Source organism: Phacochoerus africanus, chromosome 1, assembly GCF_016906955.1.
Source record: "Phacochoerus africanus isolate WHEZ1 chromosome 1, ROS_Pafr_v1, whole genome shotgun sequence".
Taxonomy (NCBI): Eukaryota; Metazoa; Chordata; class Mammalia; order Artiodactyla; family Suidae; genus Phacochoerus; species Phacochoerus africanus.
Window position 1 is genome coordinate 146,678,579 of NC_062544.1, and position 18,591 is coordinate 146,697,169.

The 18,591-nt window shown below is 44.2% G+C and overlaps 1 protein-coding gene across 2 annotated transcripts in view; it reads left to right on the forward strand.

The window, feature by feature from the left end:
- The window catches only part of IRAK2 (interleukin 1 receptor associated kinase 2), a 66,106-nt gene extending 48,740 nt beyond the window's left edge, over positions 1–17,366 (forward strand). The window contains exons 10-13 of one of the 2 annotated variants that reach the window (XM_047780718.1): positions 429–491; positions 10,509–10,709; positions 14,923–15,214; positions 16,197–17,366. In XM_047780718.1, coding sequence (XP_047636674.1) covers positions 429–491; positions 10,509–10,709; positions 14,923–15,214; positions 16,197–16,309 — 669 coding nt within the window. In that variant the 3' untranslated portion in view covers positions 16,310–17,366. The remainder of the gene's footprint in view (positions 1–428; positions 492–10,508; positions 10,710–14,922; positions 15,215–16,196) is intronic. The other variant, XM_047780729.1, reaches the window with a different exon arrangement.
- The last annotated feature ends 1,225 nt before the right edge of the window (positions 17,367–18,591 follow it).

The window sequence follows — 18,591 nt, forward strand, 5'->3', positions numbered from 1 at the left end:
GAAGCAGCCCTAGAAAAGGCAAAAAGACAAAAAATAAATAAATAAATGAAATGAAATCTTTATAGTGTGGGTGTATGTATATATAGATAGATAGATAGATAGATGTATAGTGTGTGTGTGTATAAAGAGAGAGAGAGATGTATTTATCTGTCTATCTGATACACACACATTTGGTTTTCATCCTCCTTGCCTTGCTATCAATTAATTCAAACTTTCTCCTGTCAGCTGAGTGGCATGTTTAGTTGGAAGAGGGATTTAGTGATGTTCCCATGTTCCAGATTTTGGGTAAGTGTCTATGCTGGCAAATGGGAGAGCCAAGCCTAGAGCTCAGGCTTTGTTCCCAAGAGGAAGCCTCTCTCTGGGCCAGAATCTCCTGTCTAAACTTGTGCATGTGTGTCTGCCCCAAGTTGACTCTGTGTTCTCTGCAGGTGTTAGCTGAGGTGCTCACCGGCATCCCTGCTGTGGATGCCGCCCGAAGCCCGGTTTACTTGGTAAGACAACCCAGCACTTGTGCTTCGAAGCTGTGAGGGGTGGAGGGGTGGGCAGGCAGGGACCTCTACTGTACCCATTTTACAGATGCCAATGAGGCCTCGGTCCAGGGTTTGATTTGCCCCTGTGCAAAGTCGCGATAACCTCCCCACTTTGCGAGCCAACCAGCAATTACTTTTTCTTGATAATGGAGTTTAGAATGTTCGGGGAAAATCTGTTTTTTCTCTCTATATGTCAGGCAATCAAATAGGGTTTGTCTTTACACTGATAAAAGTTAATTTCAGCCCTTTAATAAAAACAATAATTTCTGGAAGTTCCCATGTGGCACAGCAGGTTAAGGTGTTGCTGCAGCTGTGGTGCAGGTCGCAATAGTCCTTGGCCGGGGAACTTCCATGTGCCGTGGATCCCCCCCCCCCCCAAAGACTATATAATCATATAGACCATGGAATACCATGAAGTTATTTATTAAAAAAAAACCTTTATGGGAGTTCCCGTCATCGCTCAGCAGTAGTGAACCCTACTGATGTCCATGGGGATCCAGGTTTGATCCCTGGCTTTCCTCAGTGGGTTAAGGATCCAGCACTGCCGTGAGTTATGGTGTAGGTCACAGATGTGGCTCAGATCTGGCATGGCTGTGGCTGTGGTGTAGGCCAGCAGCTGCAGCTCTAATTCCACCCCTAGCCTGGGAAACTCCATGTGCCATGGGTGCTGCCCTAAAAAGACAATAAATAAACAAATAAAAAATTTAAAAAACCTTTATAAATATGTTCGTAAATACTTACAATGAGGATAAAGTATATAATATGATAAATTTTGACATACATGTATATTTGTGATGTCATCACCAAAACAAGATGGTGATGGGAGCTCCCTGGTGGTCTAGGGATTAGAATTTGGTGCTTTCACCGCTGCAGCCCTCGTTCAATCCCTGGTCTGCGAACTGAGCTCCCACATCAAGCCATGGCACTGCAGCCAGAAAGAAATAACAAAAAAATCCCCCAGAACCCCAACAAGATAATTGGCATGACTACTACCCAAGGAATTACCTCTTTTCCTTTGTCACCTCCCCTCACAGCCCTCCCCACCCGAGCTGTCCCCTGTAGCCATCTGTCTGCTTTCTGTCACTGTACAGCTGGACAGAAGTTGCCATTTTTGAGGTGCACCCGTGCTCTCTGTGTGTCAGGAGTTCATTTCTCAGCGCCCTGAGTGATGATCTGGTTCATGGATATACCCCCATTCGTCCATACACCTGTGGGTGACATTTGGGGTGTTTGACCATTACAAATAATGCTGCGACCTTTGTGTGGAGGCCTCAGTGTGGACCCGTGTCCATTTCTGTCACGGTGTAAGTCACACTTTTGAGATGTACACGATGGTATGGTTTTGACAAATCTAGACAGTGGCATAACCATCACCAGAGTCAAGATATGGAATATTTCTGTCATTCTAGAAAATTCCCTCATACCCCTCTATACTCAGTGCTCTCTCCCCACATCCAGCCCCTGGCAGCCCCTGATCTAGTTTCTGTCCGTGTAGTTCTGTCCCTTCTGGAGGGTTGTGTAAGTGGAATCACAGAGCCCATGCCTGTTGCTTTCGGGCTCCTTCCACTTGAAGGCATGATGCCTTTGATGTTCATCCATGTTGTGTGTATCAGTGGCCCTTCCTTTTACTGCTGGGGAGTGTTCCATTGTATGGATGTCTGAGCATTTGTTTATCTCTTCACCACTTGCCAGATATGTGGCTTGCTTCCATGTCCTGGCAATTCTAAATAAAGCTGACTTAAACATTCTTATTTTTAAAAAACAAAACAAAACAAGACAGGGAGTTCCCTCTGTGACACAGTGGGTTAATGATCCGACTTGTTTCTGTAGCCTTGCTGGTTTGATCCCCAGCTTGGCATGGTGGGTTAAGGATCCAGTGTTGCCACAGCTGTGGTGTAGGTTGCAGATGTGGCTTGGATTTGACCCCTGGCCTGGGAACTTCCATATGCTGCTGAAAAAGAAAAAAAGAACAGTGTATAGTGTGATCCCATCTTTGGTAATAAATAGATCAATGAATTTTAAAAATTGCATGTTTTTTTATATATTTGGGGCTAATAACCGGATTAACCTCATAGGGTTCAATGAAGATTAAAAATATGAGAAGTGCCAAAACAGTCACTAGAACATGGTTAGCACTCTGTGTGGTAGCTTTTATTATTTATTTTTATTTTTTGCTTTTTTTTAGAGCTGCACCCACGGCACATGGACGTTCCCAGGCTAGGGATCCAGTTGGAGCTACAGCTGCCAACCTACGCTACAGCCACAGCAACGTGGGATCTGATCTGCGTCTGCGACCCACACCACAGCTCAAGGCAACTCTAGATCCTTAAGCCACTGAGTGAGGCCAGGGATTGAACCCACAACCTTGTGGTTCCTAGTCAGATTCGTTTCTGCTGTGCCATGTGGAAATTCCCCGTAGCTATTATTATTATTATTGCTCTTATTTTAATAGCTCTTGGGGATTGCTTGCCATTATTGTATATAACTAAAGTAATTACAACTGTGGATTTTTTTAGCACAAAATCTAAAAGAATGTAACCCAAACTATCAGCAAGGATTACCTTTGGAGAGTTGAAATGAAGGAAAAGGTTAACTTTTGCCCTAAAACGTCAACTTGCTTCTATTTTAGTTTTTAACAAAAAATGTTTTTAATAACATTATTGATTTTATAATAATTTCTGTTTAATTTAAAAATTTTAGGAGTTCCTGTTGTGGCACAGCGGAAACAAATCCGACTAGGAACCACGAGGTTGCAGGTTCGATCCCTGGCCTCGATCAGTGGGTTGAGGATCAAGCGTTGCCGTGAGCTGTGGTATAGGTTGCAGATGCGGCTCGGATCATGCGTTGCTGTGGCTGTGGTGTAGGCCAGTAGCTACAGCTCTGATTAGACCCCTAGCCTGGGAACCTTCATATGCTGCGGGTGCAGCCCTAAAAAGACAAAAATAAATAAAAATAAAAATTTTAGGGAGTTCCCTGGTGGCCTAGTGGGTTAAGGATCTGGGTTGTCACTGCTGTGGAACAGGTTTGATCCCTGGCCTTGAAAGTTCCACGTGCCACAGGTGTGACCAAAAAATTTTAAAATTAATTTATATATTTTAAATTTTTATTTATTTATTTGTTACTTTTAAATTTTATGGTCACACCCATGAACTATAGATGTTCTCAGGCCAGGGATTAAATCCCAGCTGCAGTTGTGTCAATGGATCATTTTCACTGCAGTGGGCTGATGATCAAACCCATGCCTCACAGAGTCCCAAGCCGCTGTAGTTAGATTCTTTTTTTTTTATTTTCTTTTTAGGGCCACACCTGCGGCATATGAAGTTCCCAGGTTAGGGGCTGAATCGAAGCTGTAGCTACCAGCCTACACCACAGCTCATGTCAACACTGGATCCTTGACCCACTGATTGAGGCCAAGGATCAAACCTGCATTCTCATGGATACTAGTCAGGTCTGCAACCTGCTGCAGTTGGATTCTTAACCACTGCGCCACAGTGGGAACAGCCCCCACATTTTTAAAAACATTCAAGTAATCTGCATACTTGGCTTAGAAAACGTAACCTTCTGGTCATCTACTCCATATCTCTTTCCCTGGCCTGCCCTCAGGGAGGACCACTTGCTTAAAAAGCCCTTTTTATTATGGAGAGTTTCAAACATACAGGAAAGTCAGGAGAATAATATAAAGAATCTCCATTTATCCATTTCATCAGTTTTCCACATAGTGCTTTTATTTCTTTTGCACCTCTGAAACCTTTTTTGTGTATTTTCTTTTTTTCCTACTGTGCCTGTGGCTTGTGGAAGTTCCCAGGCCAGGGATCAACAGCAGTGACCTGAACTGCTGCAGTGACAACACTGCTGAGCAGCAGGAAATCCTTGTCTGTGTATTTTCAAATGAACCCCAGATATTGTTATTTTTCCTTCAGAACTTGGTTTTCTTAATTTCTTATTATCATTGAATACCCATTTCATCTTTAGAGTTCCCAAATTGTCTCAAAAGTTGCTTTTTAAGGTTGGTTCATTTGAAATGGGATTTAAGCAAGGTCCACATGTTTCTGAAGACGAGTTGTCTCACTGCACCCGTCCCCCCCCTTTTCTTTCTGCCTGGCATTGCATTTTTGCATTAAGTAGGTCACTTGTATGGCGGGTTCACGGACCGCATCTTCTGACTGCGTCTTGTGGTGCCCTTGAGTTGTTTCTCTGTTCCTCCTGTTTCCTGTACCCTGATTATCCACTCTTGAGATTTGATTAGAATCATGGTCAGTGTTGCTTCTAGATGGCCCTGTGTACCTCCCATTGGGTCACAGCACGAGGCATGTGGCAATCTTCCTCCTTTCAGTGCTGAGAGTCCTCTGGGTTGAGGTGGATTTGCTGAGTCCCTCCCTTACTCAGTTCCCTGTCACTCTGCCACCCTGTATTCTTGATGAAGGACAGCATCTTCTGACCAATGTTGCTGAGTGAGAGCCATGATTTCATTGGCAGTGGTCAAGTGGGGAGTGTTTCCTTACAGCCTTCTTTCAGGGCAGCCACTGAACAGTTTCTGATTCCGTTTGCAGATGGTGGTAACCTCCATATCCATAAATAATACACTTCTCTTGTTATTTACTGATTTGCCAACTTTAAACACCAATACGCTTTTTAAAAAGATAAACATCTAAAAAGGCAGAGTTCACATAAGAAAGTTGTGCAGAGGGCATTTATAAATGAACCCCTGGGCTGAGATATCCCATGGTGGCAGATCTCCGACTAGTGCCCATGAGGACTCGGGTTCAATCCCTGGCCTTGCTCAGTGTGTTAAGGATCTGGTGTTGCTGTGAGCTGTGGTGTAGGGTGGCAGCTACCGCTCTGATTCAACACCTAGCCTGGGATCATCTATATGCCACTGGTGCAGCTCTAAAAAAAAAAAAAAAGAACTCCTCGAAGTTCCCATTGTGGCTCAGCAGACCTGACATAGTGTCCATGAGAATGCGGGTTCAATCCCTGGCCTCATTCAGTGGGTTAAGGATCTGGTCTTGCCAAAGGCAGCAGAGTAGGTCACAGATGTGGCTCAGATCCAGCTTTTCCGTGGCTGTGGCATAGGCTGGCAGCTGCAGCTTCAATTTAACCCCTAGCCTGGGAACTTCCATGTGCCAAGGTGCAGCAGTAAAAAGAAAAAAAGGAAAAAAAAAAAAGAACGCCTTGGAGTTCCCATTGTGGCTCATCGGTAATGAACCTGACTAGTATCCATGAGGATGTGGGTTCACTCCCTGGCCTTGCTCAGTGGGTTAAGGATCCAGTGTTGATGTCAGCTATGGTGTAGGCTGTGGCTGTGGCATAGACTGGCAGCTGTAGCTCCGATTAGACTCCTACCCTAGGACCTTCCATACACCATGGGTGTGGCCTTAAAAAGACAAAAAACAAACAAGCAAACAAAAAAAAACCCCACAAAAAACCAAAACAAAAACCTTGAAGTTCCCACTGTGGTGCAACAGGATTAGCAATGTCTCTGCAGTGCCAGGACATAGCTTTGATCCCCAGCAGGGCACAGTGGGTTAAACAATCTAGTGTTGCTGCTGCAGTGTAGGTTGCAACTGTGGCTTAGATCTGATTTCTGAGTTGGGAAGTCCTTATGCTTCAGGGTGACCTCCCCTCCTCCAAAAAAAAAAAAAAAAAGGAAAAAAAATGAACTCCTTGCCGCTTTGAGGATTTTAATCTTCATGTATTGAATTACTAATAGTGTTAAGTGTGTAAGTATTTTTGGATTCTTAGACAACCCATTTTTCTCAATGGGGAAACTGAAGCAGAGTGGGAACTTTTTTTTTTTTTTGTCTTTTTAGGGCCATACCCCCGGCATATGGAGGTTCCCAGGCTAGAGATCCAGGTGGAGCTGTAGCTGCCAGCCTACGCCACAGCCACAGCAATGCCAGATCTGAGCCGCGTCTGCGACCTTCACCACAGCTCACAGCAACGCCAGACCCTTGACCCACTGAGTGAGGCCAGGGATCAAACCCGCATCCTCATGGATGCTAGTTGGGTTCATTAACTGCTGAGCCACAAGGGAAACTCCCTTATTTTGTTTTTGAAGCAAATATTACAACTATGTCTGATGATAATCTCTGGTAATCTTTTATTTTGAATTAAGATTGTATTTATATAAAAAGCTATATGAAGCAATAAAAACTTAGTTTTACATTTAACAAATAACTTCTATTAAAAAATAAGAAAATTACCCAAAAAGGAAAAGATGATACTTAACTGAAAAATAAGTGTGTACAACTTGTGGAGACATTTATGAGGCACCTATTCTATGCCAGGTTCTGTTCTTGGTGCTGGGGAAACAAAGGTGAAGCAAGGTAAATTTCCTACCCTCATGGGGCTTTCATTTTAGTGGGAGAAAACAGATGCTATTTAAGTAAATGAAAATATGTGTAATTCCAGGCCAGCGGTAAGTGCTATGAAGAAATGTGAAGTAATGTTAGAGGAGAGAGTGAAGGGGCCGGGGGAGGGCTATTTTAGGTCAGGAAAGACTTCTTGGTGAGGTGACATCAGAGCAGAGACCCAAATGTAGTGAGGGACCAGGACATGGTAGAACTCAAGGGAGGTGCAGACTAGACCGAGAGAACAGCAAGTGCAAAGGCCCTGAGGCAGCACAGAGGCTTCCAAGATGGAAGGAAGAGACAGAGTGGCTGAGTACAGTGAGCTAGAGGGAGAGAAGGAGCAGAGATGGGTAGGTTGGCAGGGGCTGGACTGTCACCGAGTCAGGGGTTTCTGAAGGCCATAGTTAACATCAGGAATGCTTGATGTTAAAAACAAATACACAAAACCCCTGTAATTTTTCCAATTATTAAATGTAAAGCAGACTTGTAAAATATTTGGTAAGTATATGAAAGTATAAAAAATAAAATATAAATAATTCTTGGAGATGACCGCTATTAACATTTGATACCCTGTCCTTTGCTATTATTTTATGTATGTATACATACACACAATTTATATTATTTACATATTCATATTTAAATATTTATTTATATCTGATATTTATTGCAATGGATTTTCATCAACTTTTGCATGTATGAACATCAACTTATGTAGTATGAAATATTGTGCAATATTTACATATAATGCATATAGCATATAACAAAGTATATTGAAATATTTCTATATAAATACTTTATATCATTATTTAAAATATACATTATATATTTTGTAGTTATATAAAAGATTTTATATAGTTAATATGTTTATATAAAATACTCCATATCTATGAAGTATACAAATATGTACATATATAATATTTTTAAAGTAGAGAATGTTATATATGTACATAATATTATATGTAGAATGTATAACATACGTATAACATTTATATGTAGAACATTATGTGTAATATGTATATATGTAGAATATACATGGAAAATTTATTTATTTATTTATTGTCTTTTGTCCTTTTAGGGCCGCACCCACGCATATGGAGGTTCCCAGGCTAGAGATCTAATCGGAGCTGTTGCTGCCACAACCACAGCAACGCCAGATCCTAGCTGTGTCCTACACCAGAGCTCACAGCAACACCGGATCCTTAAGCCACTGAGCAAGGCCAGGGATTGAACACGAAACCTCAGGGTTCCTAGTCGGATTCGTTTCTGCTGTGCCATGAAAGGAACTCCAGAAAATTTATATATAAATGCATTATTTATACAAATATATGACAAATATAAAAACAAATATATATATATTTATTTAGTTTTTGCTTTTTAGGGCTCTACCCGTGGCATATGGTGTTCCCAGGCTAGGGTTACAGCTGCTGGCCTGTGCCGCAGCCACAACAACGTGGATCTGAGCCGCATCTGCGAACTGCACCACAGTTCACGGCAATGCCAGATCCTTAACCCACAGAACGGGGCCAGGGATCGAACCCAAAGCCTCAAGGTTCCTAGCCAGAATTGTTTCCACTGTACTACAATGGGAACTCCCTAAAAACAAATATAAATGTTTCCTATGTCAATGTAATATATTATAGATGAATGCGCTATATATTATATCAGTCACTATTATATATAATTATATTACATATTAATTTCCTATATTTAATATATTTTATTAATATAAGTAATATATTTGTAACCCATTTATGTAAGTTGGTTTATATATAAGCTGCAAATAAGTGAATACATACATATGAAATACACTATGTGACATGTAACTTGTATTATATAAATATATAGAAATATATTTATTATTATTTATATAGCATATCTCGTTTTATGCATAGTTTATTTATTTATTTTTTTTTTGTCTTTTTAGGGCCACACCCATGGCATATGGAGGTTCCCAGGCTAGGGATGTAATCGGAGCTGTGCTGTCAGCTTACACCAGAGCCACAGCAACACCAGACCTAAGCTGCATCTGAGACCTACACCACAGCTTATGGCAACGCAGGATCCTCGACCCACTGAGCGAGGCCGGGGATTGAATCCGCAACCTCATGGTTCCTAGTCGGATTTGTTTCCTCTGCGCCACAATGGGAACTCCCTTGTTTTATGCATGGTTTAGATTTCTGCTTTCTAAGTGGAATAAGATGTTATAGCATGTTAATACAAAATGTATAAAATATAAAAACATGTAAAAATTTATGATTATGCATGATTATATATAATATGTATTACTATGTAACATGTATATATAATCATGTATAATCATGCATAATTAAATATACATGATTATATATTATTATATTATATAATAGGATATACAATATCCTATTAAATATACGTGGGCCAGAATCCCACATCCTAAAATGTTTAATTTATATCATAAGAAATTGTTCCTGGAGTTCCCTTCATGGCTCAGGGGTTAATGAACCTGACTAGCCTTCATGAGGACGCAGGTTTGATCCCTGGCCTCGCTCAGTGAGTTAAGGATCCGGCGTTGCCTTGAGCTGTGAAGTAGGTTGCAGGCGAGGCTCAGATAGTGCATTGCTGTGGCTATGGCGTAGGCTGGTGGCTACAGCTCCAATTAGACCCCTAGCCTGGGAACTTCCATATACTATGGGTACAGCCCTAAAGAGACAAAAAGACAAAAAAAAAAAAAGAAAGAAAGAAAAAAGAAAAAATTTTTTCTGTTGGGAGTTCCCATTGTGACTCAGAGGTAACGAACCTGACCAGTATCCATGAGGACAAGGGTTCAATCCCTGGCCTTGCTCGGTGGGTTAAGGATCCAGTGTTGCCCTGAGCTGTGGTGTAGGTTGCAGACATGGCTTGGTTCCTGCATTGCTATGGCTCTGGTGTAGGCCGGCAGCTGTAGCTCCGATTAGACTCCTAGCCTGGAAACCTTTATATGCTGCACGTGTGGCCCTAAAAAGACAGAAGACAAAGAAAAAAAAAGATAAATTGTTCCTGTAAATGTTAGTAAGATAAATTATTATTACTAATAGACTATTGATGTTAATTCTGTGTCAAGTATTGCACTTCAGAGTTCCCGTTGTGGTGAGGAGGAAACGAATCGACTAGGAATCATGAGGTTGTGGGTTTGATCCCTGGCCTCTCTCAGTGGGTTAAGGATCTGGCGTTGCGGTGAGCTGTGGTGTAGGCCAGCAACTGTAGCTGATTCAACCCCTAGCCTGGAAACATACGTATGTTGCGGGTGCGGCCCTAAAAAGCAGAAAAAAAAAAGTATCACACTTCATGCTTTCGATGCACAGGGTCATTTAATCTTTGTATTAGTCCTATTCTCCCCATTTTCCTGGTGAAGCAACCGAGGCCTAGAAAGGTTAGGCCTGCCCGGTGGTATGTGTGCTATGGAGGGCTCTGTACATGTGGGGAATTTAGCAGTTCTCCAGTTCTTGGCTGTCTTACTTGTCTCTGGGACCCTGGCAATTATTTTTTTAATCCCATTGGTTTTCTGTGTGTTTGGAGCTCTGGGGCAGTCCTGGAGGTGGGCGGGGTGTGTGTGGTTGGACCCCACACCCCTGCTGCTCACACTCAGGTGTTTCCCCTCTTCTCCCCACAGAAGGATTTACTCCTCAATGAAATTCCCAGCAGCACCATGTCGCTCTGCTCCAGGAGGACGGACGTGGAGAAGGTGATGGCCAAGGAGATCTGCCAGAGATACCTGGAGAAGAGAGTAGGGAGGCTACCCGAGGCCTGCGCTGAGGCCTTGGCCACTGCCGCCTGCGTCTGCCTGCGGAGGCGCAACGCCAGCCTGGCCGAGGTGAGCCTGATGCTCAGCTTTTCCCCCAGAGAGGCCCATCCTGGGTCAGATGGGCCTCACCTCGTGGGCCCAATGGGCCTGCTTTACCAAGGACTTGGTCACAGTCCCTTTATGGAGAAGTGATTTCATACACTGGGGCCATATTTGGTTGCAAATAGCAATATTTGCAATATTTGGTTGCTCAGGGCAGCCAGACTGGAGGTGTGGTCCTACTTGCCCTCAGGACCACACCCTCAGCATTCCCTAGTGGCCTAGTAGTTAAGGATCCTGCATGGTCCCTGTTGTGGTTCCAGTCATTGCTGTGGTGCAGGTTCAATTTCTGGCCCCCTGGCCCATCACCTTCCAAAGTCCGTTTGCTTTCTCTGTAAGTGCTTTATTCTCCCTTCTCTCTAGGCCCTTCTCCTTCCAGCCATCCTTTAGGTCAGGGGATAAACCATATTCACTTAACTGTCATGGTTCTGTCTTCACTGAGAGACCGAATCTCCAGGTGCAATTCCAGCCTCTCAGTGACTGAGCTTGTTTGATCTAGCTAGGATAAGGTGTCCCCCTTTTGGCCAATTAGATAGGGTGGTGGGAGGTGGGCTCAGTTATATAAACTGGTGGCCGGGGGCAAGCCCGGAAGGTAGGAAGGTCAGGTCCCAGAGAAAGGGCTCATTCTTTAGCAAATACCCCAGAAATCAACCACCACAGCAGATAGAATATTTATGTGGAGGTGGTTTCCATGGTAACAGGTGTCAATTTAGGGACCAAATTTGCTAGTACTTTTCAAGGACAAAAAAGCTCTCAGAGATCACCCCACTGAGTGCTTTTCAAGTGGTGTCTGGCAGAGAGGGACTCCTTGAGAATACCTCTTGGCAGGAAGACTGCTGTGGGGGCTGCAGGCCCCACCCAAGACTCTAGCCCGACATCCACAGTCGCTTCTCATAATGTACTGGGTTCTCAGTATTTTATTTGGGGAAAAGTTTTGCTAGCTGAAAAATAATCTTCAAACGCCACTGCCTTAGCCCAAACCTCCCATTTTATGGATGGGGATGTCGAGGCCAAGAGAGGAGAAGATAAGGCCAGAGGGAGTTTCTGTCAGTGCCTTCTGGCATCAGTACGTGGCATGAGCTAGAGACCAAGACACTGCTGTCAGCCTGGGCTGTGCTCCAGCTGCCCGAGTGCCACAGCATTCAGTCACTCATTCAGCAGTTGTGTGCTAGCCCCCAGGGTTATGTCGGGGAACAAGGCAGGCCCAGTTCCACTTTCCTGGAGTTCAGACACTGTGCAGTCATCGTCTGGTGAGCACTGGAGTAGTGTAGGGGGCCCTACCTGGGACTTTCCCAAGGAAGTGATGTGTAAGCAGATGAGCAATTCAGGCAGAAGGAACAATTCATGCAAATAGCCTGAGTTGAGAGAGAGCCTGGCAAGGTCAAGGGCCTGGAAGAGGTCACAGTGGCTAGAACACAGAGCATATGGGGCAAAGTGGCTTGTGATGAAGCTGCTACAGAAGAAGGAACCTGACAATAGAGGGCTTTGCAGGCACAGTCAGAATTTTGAGGAAGTCACTGAGGGTATTAAGCAGGGGCAGGACATAATCAGACTTATGTTTTAAAAAGAACTCTCTCCATCAACCGCCTTATTCTTTCATTCAGACTCTCATGCCTTCATTCATTTCATTCTTTTGTTCAGTTAGAACACATTCAAAGAAGCTGCTATAATGAGGAGACTCCAAGAAAAATGATATAGAAGTTTATTCTCTTTAGCTTAACGGTTTTAATGTAGACAGTCCAGAGCTGATGTGGCAGTGCCACAGTATTGGGGATTCAGGCTCCTGTATTGTTGCTCTGCTATCCTTACCCTGTGGCTTCCATTTCAGAAGTAGCAGTGGCTGCTCTGGCTCAGGCTATCACACCTGCACTCCAGCCACCAAAAGAAGGTTAAAAAGAAGAGGAGAACATACCCTCTGCCTTTTAAGGGTGTGACCTGGAAATGCACACGTTACTTTTTTCCCACACCCTGTAGGCCAGAACTTAGTTATATGGCAACACCTAGTTCCTAGTGAAGTTTTTTTTTTTTTAGGGCCAAATCTGCAGCACATGTAAGTTCCCAGGCTAGAGGTCAAATCAGAGCTATAGCTGCCGGCCTACACCACAGCCACAGCAATTCGGGATCCGAGCCACGTCTGCAACCTATACCACGGCTCATGGCAACACCAGATCTTTAACCCACTGAGTGAGGTCAGGGATTGAACCCACATTCTCATGGATACTAGTTAGGTTTGTTATTGCTGAGCCACAAAGGGAACTCCCAAGTGAATTTGTTTTTTTTCAGCTTGGCAGGTTTTTTTTTTTTTTAGGGCCACACCTGTGGCATATGGAAGTTCCTGGGCCAGGGATCAAATCCCAACTGCAGCTGCCACCTACATTGCAGCTGTGGCAGCACCAGATCCTTAATGCCCTGTGTCAGGCCAGGGATCATACCTGTGCTGCCACAGAGACAATGCTGGATCCTCAACTCACTGTGCAACAGCAAGAACTCCTTGGCAAATATTTATTGGGGATATACTGTGAAGATTTTTTTCAAGAGGTGACATTTGAACTGGGCCTTGAAGGATGAGGAAGCATTTGCTTTGTAGAATAAAGGAGATAGGGCACTTGAGGTGTCCGAAGAAGAATGAGAAATGGTCCTTGCCCCCAATGTTTCAGAACCAAGATAGGAAGTGAGAGATCAACAGGGTCTTGGACTTGAAGACAAGCCAACCTGGGTTTCATGCTTGGTTCTGCCACTCACTTACTGGGTGACCTTAGGCAGGGAACTTAACGTCTCTCATCTTTTAATTTTTTTTATTTATAAAAACTCATTGTACATCATGTATCAAATGTGCTTTGTACATAGCAAGGCACTGAGCAAATGAGATTTGCTATTATTACTCAGGGATTGTTTATGTGCCGTGTGTGTGTGTGTGTGTGTGTGTGTGTGTGTGTGTGTAAAGAAAACAATGCTTCTTCCCCATCTGCCTTTAATCTTCCAAAACTTTCGGAGTTCCCGTCATGGTGCAGTGGTTAATGAATCCGACTAGGAACCATAAGGTTGCGGGTTCGATCCCTGCCCTTGCTCAGTGGGTTAATGATCCGGCGTTGCCGTGAGCTGTGGTGTAGGTCGCAGACGCGGCTCGGATCCTGCGTTGCTGTGGCTCTGGCATTGGCTGGCAGCTACAGCTCCGATTAGACCCCTAGCCTGGGAAACTCTATATTAAAAAAAAAAAAAGTCTTCCAAAACTTCCTAACCCAAAAAAGCCCTCAAGGGTACTATCTATATTACCTAGGGCATTTTTAGTTGAAAGTGATAGAAACTCTGGGAGTTCCTTTCGTGGCTCAGTGGTTAACGAATCCGACTAGGAACCATGAGATTGCCGGTTCAATCCCTGGCCTCACTCAGTGGGCTAAGGATCTGGCATTGCCATGAGCTGTGGTATAGGTTGCAGACGAGGCTCGGATCCCCAATTGCCGTGGCTGTGGCGTAGGCCAGCAGCTGTAGCTCCGAGTGGACCCCTACCCTGGGAACCTTCATATGCTGCAGGTGTGGCCCTAGAAAAAACAAAAAGACAGGAAAAAAAAAAGTGATAGAAATTCAACTCAAATTCTTAGATACAGACACACATGTACACAAAAAGAAGGAAGCAGGGAGAATGTGAATGAGGGAATGATTTATTGGCTCATTTAAACAAACTGTAGGCAGGACAGGCATTGTGGGGCAGCTAGACCCAGGGTCTCAACCAGCAAAAGTGCAGCTATCTGTATCTCTGAGGCTTTGTCTCTCTTTCCATCTCTATCCTCTGTTTCACTCTGTGTGGGGGCTCCATTTTCTCCTACTGTGAGTTTTCCATGTATGGTGGGAAGTCTGGCCCTGCCACTAGAAAAGAAAGGGGACTTTTTCATCAATAAGCTTTAGGTGGAAGGCTTCTGATTGGCCCGCTTGGGTCATGTGCTCACACCTGGATCAATCATTAAGATCAGTGTTATGGGATTTTGTCATTGGTCCATCTGGGTCACATGCTGGAATAGATGGAGGCAAGATTGGCTCTTTTCAAAGGAAGGATGACATTCTTCCAGGCAATGCAATGAGCATTTAATTCTTCAGTGTCTCTCTCTCTCTCCTGAGACCTGGGAGACCTGCTAGATTTTTAATTTCAGGAAGAGCTCTTGGTGAGTGCCTTTGTCTCCTCCCCAAGGTGTGTGGCTCTGTGGCTGCTGTAGAAGAGCTGCTGAGGAGTCAGGACATGTCGGTCTCTTGGAGTGGGCTTTCTGAGGGCACAGGTTCTTCCTCCAACACCCCGGAAGAAACGGATGATGTGGACAATTCCAGCTTGGAATCCTCCAGCTCCATGAGGGAGGCCCCCTGGGCTGGGGCTGCCGCCTTGCCTCACCCCACAGTGGATGGAGAAGGCAGGCTGCCAGCCAGCGGGGAAATGGAAGCTGACTCCTCCTCTGAAGCCTGCACCTGTCCAGAGCCTCCCCAGGATGGTAAGCATGGGGTCTGAGTGTTGTACATGCTCATTTATGTCTGTAACTCAGCCCATCATTTATTCCTTCTCTCCCTCATTCATGCGTTCATTTGGTTATTCAGCCATTCACCTACCCGCTGGCTGCACAAAGAGAAACCTAGGGAACCATCGCCCCTCTCCCCCGACCCCCAATGTCTGGTCCCTCACTCAGATCCATTGACCTAAACACACCTCAGCCCTCTCGGCTTCCCTGCATTGCCTGTCCCTGTACCACTACCACTACCCTCACCCTCCCCTCCTCTAAGCTACTTTCCTCTTGCTGGATGGCCACATAGCCTTCCTGTGTCCTTTCTGATCCACCCTGGCCCCTCACCAGTTCCTTCTCCAGGGGCCAGACAGAGTGGCTTTTAAAAGACCTTTTAAAAGACCTTCCTCCCATGGCACTTAAGGACCAAGTCAGAACTCTCCCTTGGGACCAGCAAGGGCCCATGTGGTCGGTCGTCACCGGCATCTCCATCCTCATTTTACACCTTGCCAGCTGCTTCCAAAAATGCCTTCTATTTATCCCTCTGGAGTCCAAATACACCAGATTTCCTTCTGAAATAAAAATTTGGAAGGCCTTTACAATTCAGCACTCTCATCTCTAGTAAACGTGGCTTTGTGATTGTCTCAGGCTCTGACCTCTCCTATTGTTCCTCCTCCCACATGGAGGTGAGAGGATGAAGAGAGAGGGTGTAAGCTTCATTCCAACTGCCCTTCCCCAGGGGAGAAGCATGGAAGCCCCCCCTTTCTGAGAGGTGGGGGCAGGGGGCAGGGCTTCCCTGTGAAAACAGAAGTTGTGACAGTTCTCATTCAGCTCTGGGCCTGATTCCAAAGTTTGATTTAAGTGAGAAATTCCAACCAAGTCTGACTTTCTAAGAATTATAGTAATAATGGTAACTGTTTCCAAATATCTTTTGTTTAAATTGCTCTTTTTTTTTAAACTTTTCATTGAACATCAGCTACAGAGACTTCGTGGAAAATTGAGATCAATGAGGCCAAAAGGAAACTGATGGAGAATATTCTGCTTTACAAAGAAGAGAAACTGGATAGCATTGAGCTCTTTGGCCCCTGATGATTTGAACACAGCTGAGAACCATGTTCTTCCATTGGAAAGATGCATGTCTAATCAAGAAAAAGATCTGAGGCAGAATCAAGATCTCCCAGGAAACACCAACCATCAGCTTCCCTGGAGGGGAGAGACACTTCTATTTTGCCAGAGTGGGTTGGGGGGAGACAAGACCTCTGCTTTCAGGGACACAAACATCCAAGTCCTCTTCCTTTCTGAGATTTGTCAATCAGAGCTCAGAGTTATCAGGAGACTAAAGGGGAAACCGTGGTACATGGGCTCAGGATGTGGGCAATTTTGGGGTTCTAGGGAGTGTGTGACAATAACCACCCAGGAGATGCCATTACCCTTGACTGCTGATACAGCATTCTGAGCACCACGGGCACTTTCCAAAGTTAAGATCTCTGGGTAATACTTGCCACCAATGGCCTGCAAACTTCCATGACCCAGAAGACTTTCAACTCATATCCCAGTGCAATTCTTCACTCCCTCCTCAGGGTCTTAAGTTTTACAAATGCCAGACACCTGGCAGAGGGTTCTAGAAGTTTTCTGCTTTCTCTTTTGGAAATCTTGCAACCCACAGATATTTATTTAATGCACACTCTGCACCTTTGTCCTCCCATCCCACTAATGCTAATATTTTTAATAAAGCTTTTAGAGAATATGTATTATTTATGGCTGGATGAAGAACCAGGAGACCTAGTTTCATGTTTGATTCTGCTGCTAACTAAGCCAATCATTTACTTTCCAGAACCTCTGTTTCCTTGTAAGTATCATGCACTCATTCTCCTTCCCTGGGCTGTTGCAGAGGGATGGGTGAGACATGGCTACAGAAGCATTTTGAACATGCACTTGTCCTGTTCTACAAAATAAAAAAAAAAGACATTGAACATTTATTTGTGCCATGTACCTAACATTTATGCAGTGGATATATTTCTAAAAAGTCATGTTGCAAAGCTTTTTGTGAAATGCTATTTTAAATTCATTGTGTCCTATTTTAAATAAACCTAATATAGTGATTCCTCCCTTTTTTAATAAAATAAAAATACATTGGTAAAGTCAATAGATATCCTGTAATCAAATGAATTTGTTTGGAGAAGGCGCTCTGCATCCATGAGGGGTATATTGTGGGGTGGCTAGAGATTGGGTGCTGACTGCGAAATATTGGCTGTTAATAGTTGCGTGGTCATGGCAAAGTTAGGGAGTTACTTTGAGCCTCTGTTTCTTCATCCATATAATGGGGAGAATAAAAAGTACCTGTTTCGCAGGTTTGTTGTCAGGGCAAGGGGCAGATTCTGCCTGGTGAAAGTATTCAGTAGCCCCCCAGCAAAGTCAGGTTTGTATCAGTGTGCAACAAAGCCAGGTAGGCTCCAGCCCTGGTTAACAGTGATCTGTACTGACACCCCTTTCTTAAGGTGTGATGGTCATGAGGATTCAACTAGAGTCTGCATTACATGCCCCAAACAGGACCTGGTGTGTGGTAAGCACCTTAAAATTATGATCAGTATGTTTCCGGGGCATTTTGAGCAACAAAAGGCTGATGCCAAAAGGGTAATGTTACTCAGACATATTTGCATTAGCAGGTTTGCAGACCAGGGCTTCATATGTTTCTGAAGAAGTCAGTGAACCACTCAGAATCTGAAAGCTTCCAACCTTCTTCCCTCAGCAAGCTGAAAATTCACACTTAAACAATTCCACAGGAATTCTCGTCGTGGTGCAGCGGAAACAAATCCAACTAGGAACCATGAGGTTGCGAGTTTGATCCCTGGCCTCACTCAGTGGGTTAAGGATCTGGTGTTGTTGTGAGCTGTGGTGTAGGTTGCAGACTTGGCTTGGATCTGGTGTTGCTGTGGCTCTGGTGTAGGCCGGCAGCAATAGCTCCAATTAGACCCCTAGCCTAGCCTGGGAACCTCCATATGCTGTGGGTATGGCCCTATAAAGACAAAAGACAAAAAAACCCCCTACAAACGGTTCTACATATGAACACTATGATGTCTTTCCATGAATCCCCAGAGGGAAGGCCTGACTTTTAAAGATATTAATAGATGCATGTGACAAAAAACCCAAAGGGCACAAAAGATTACATGGGGGATTCCCCACTGGGATCATAGCCCATCATTTCTTCTCCCCAGAGGCAACCACTGTTACTAGTTTGGGGTATTCTTCCAGAGATGACAAAGACATTTTTCAGAAAGCCTTTTTTGCTTAATATGAAGCAGAAGATAGGTGGGCTCCGAGCCAGACATTTACAACCAGCCTCCTGTTTATACTTCGAGATAGAAATAACA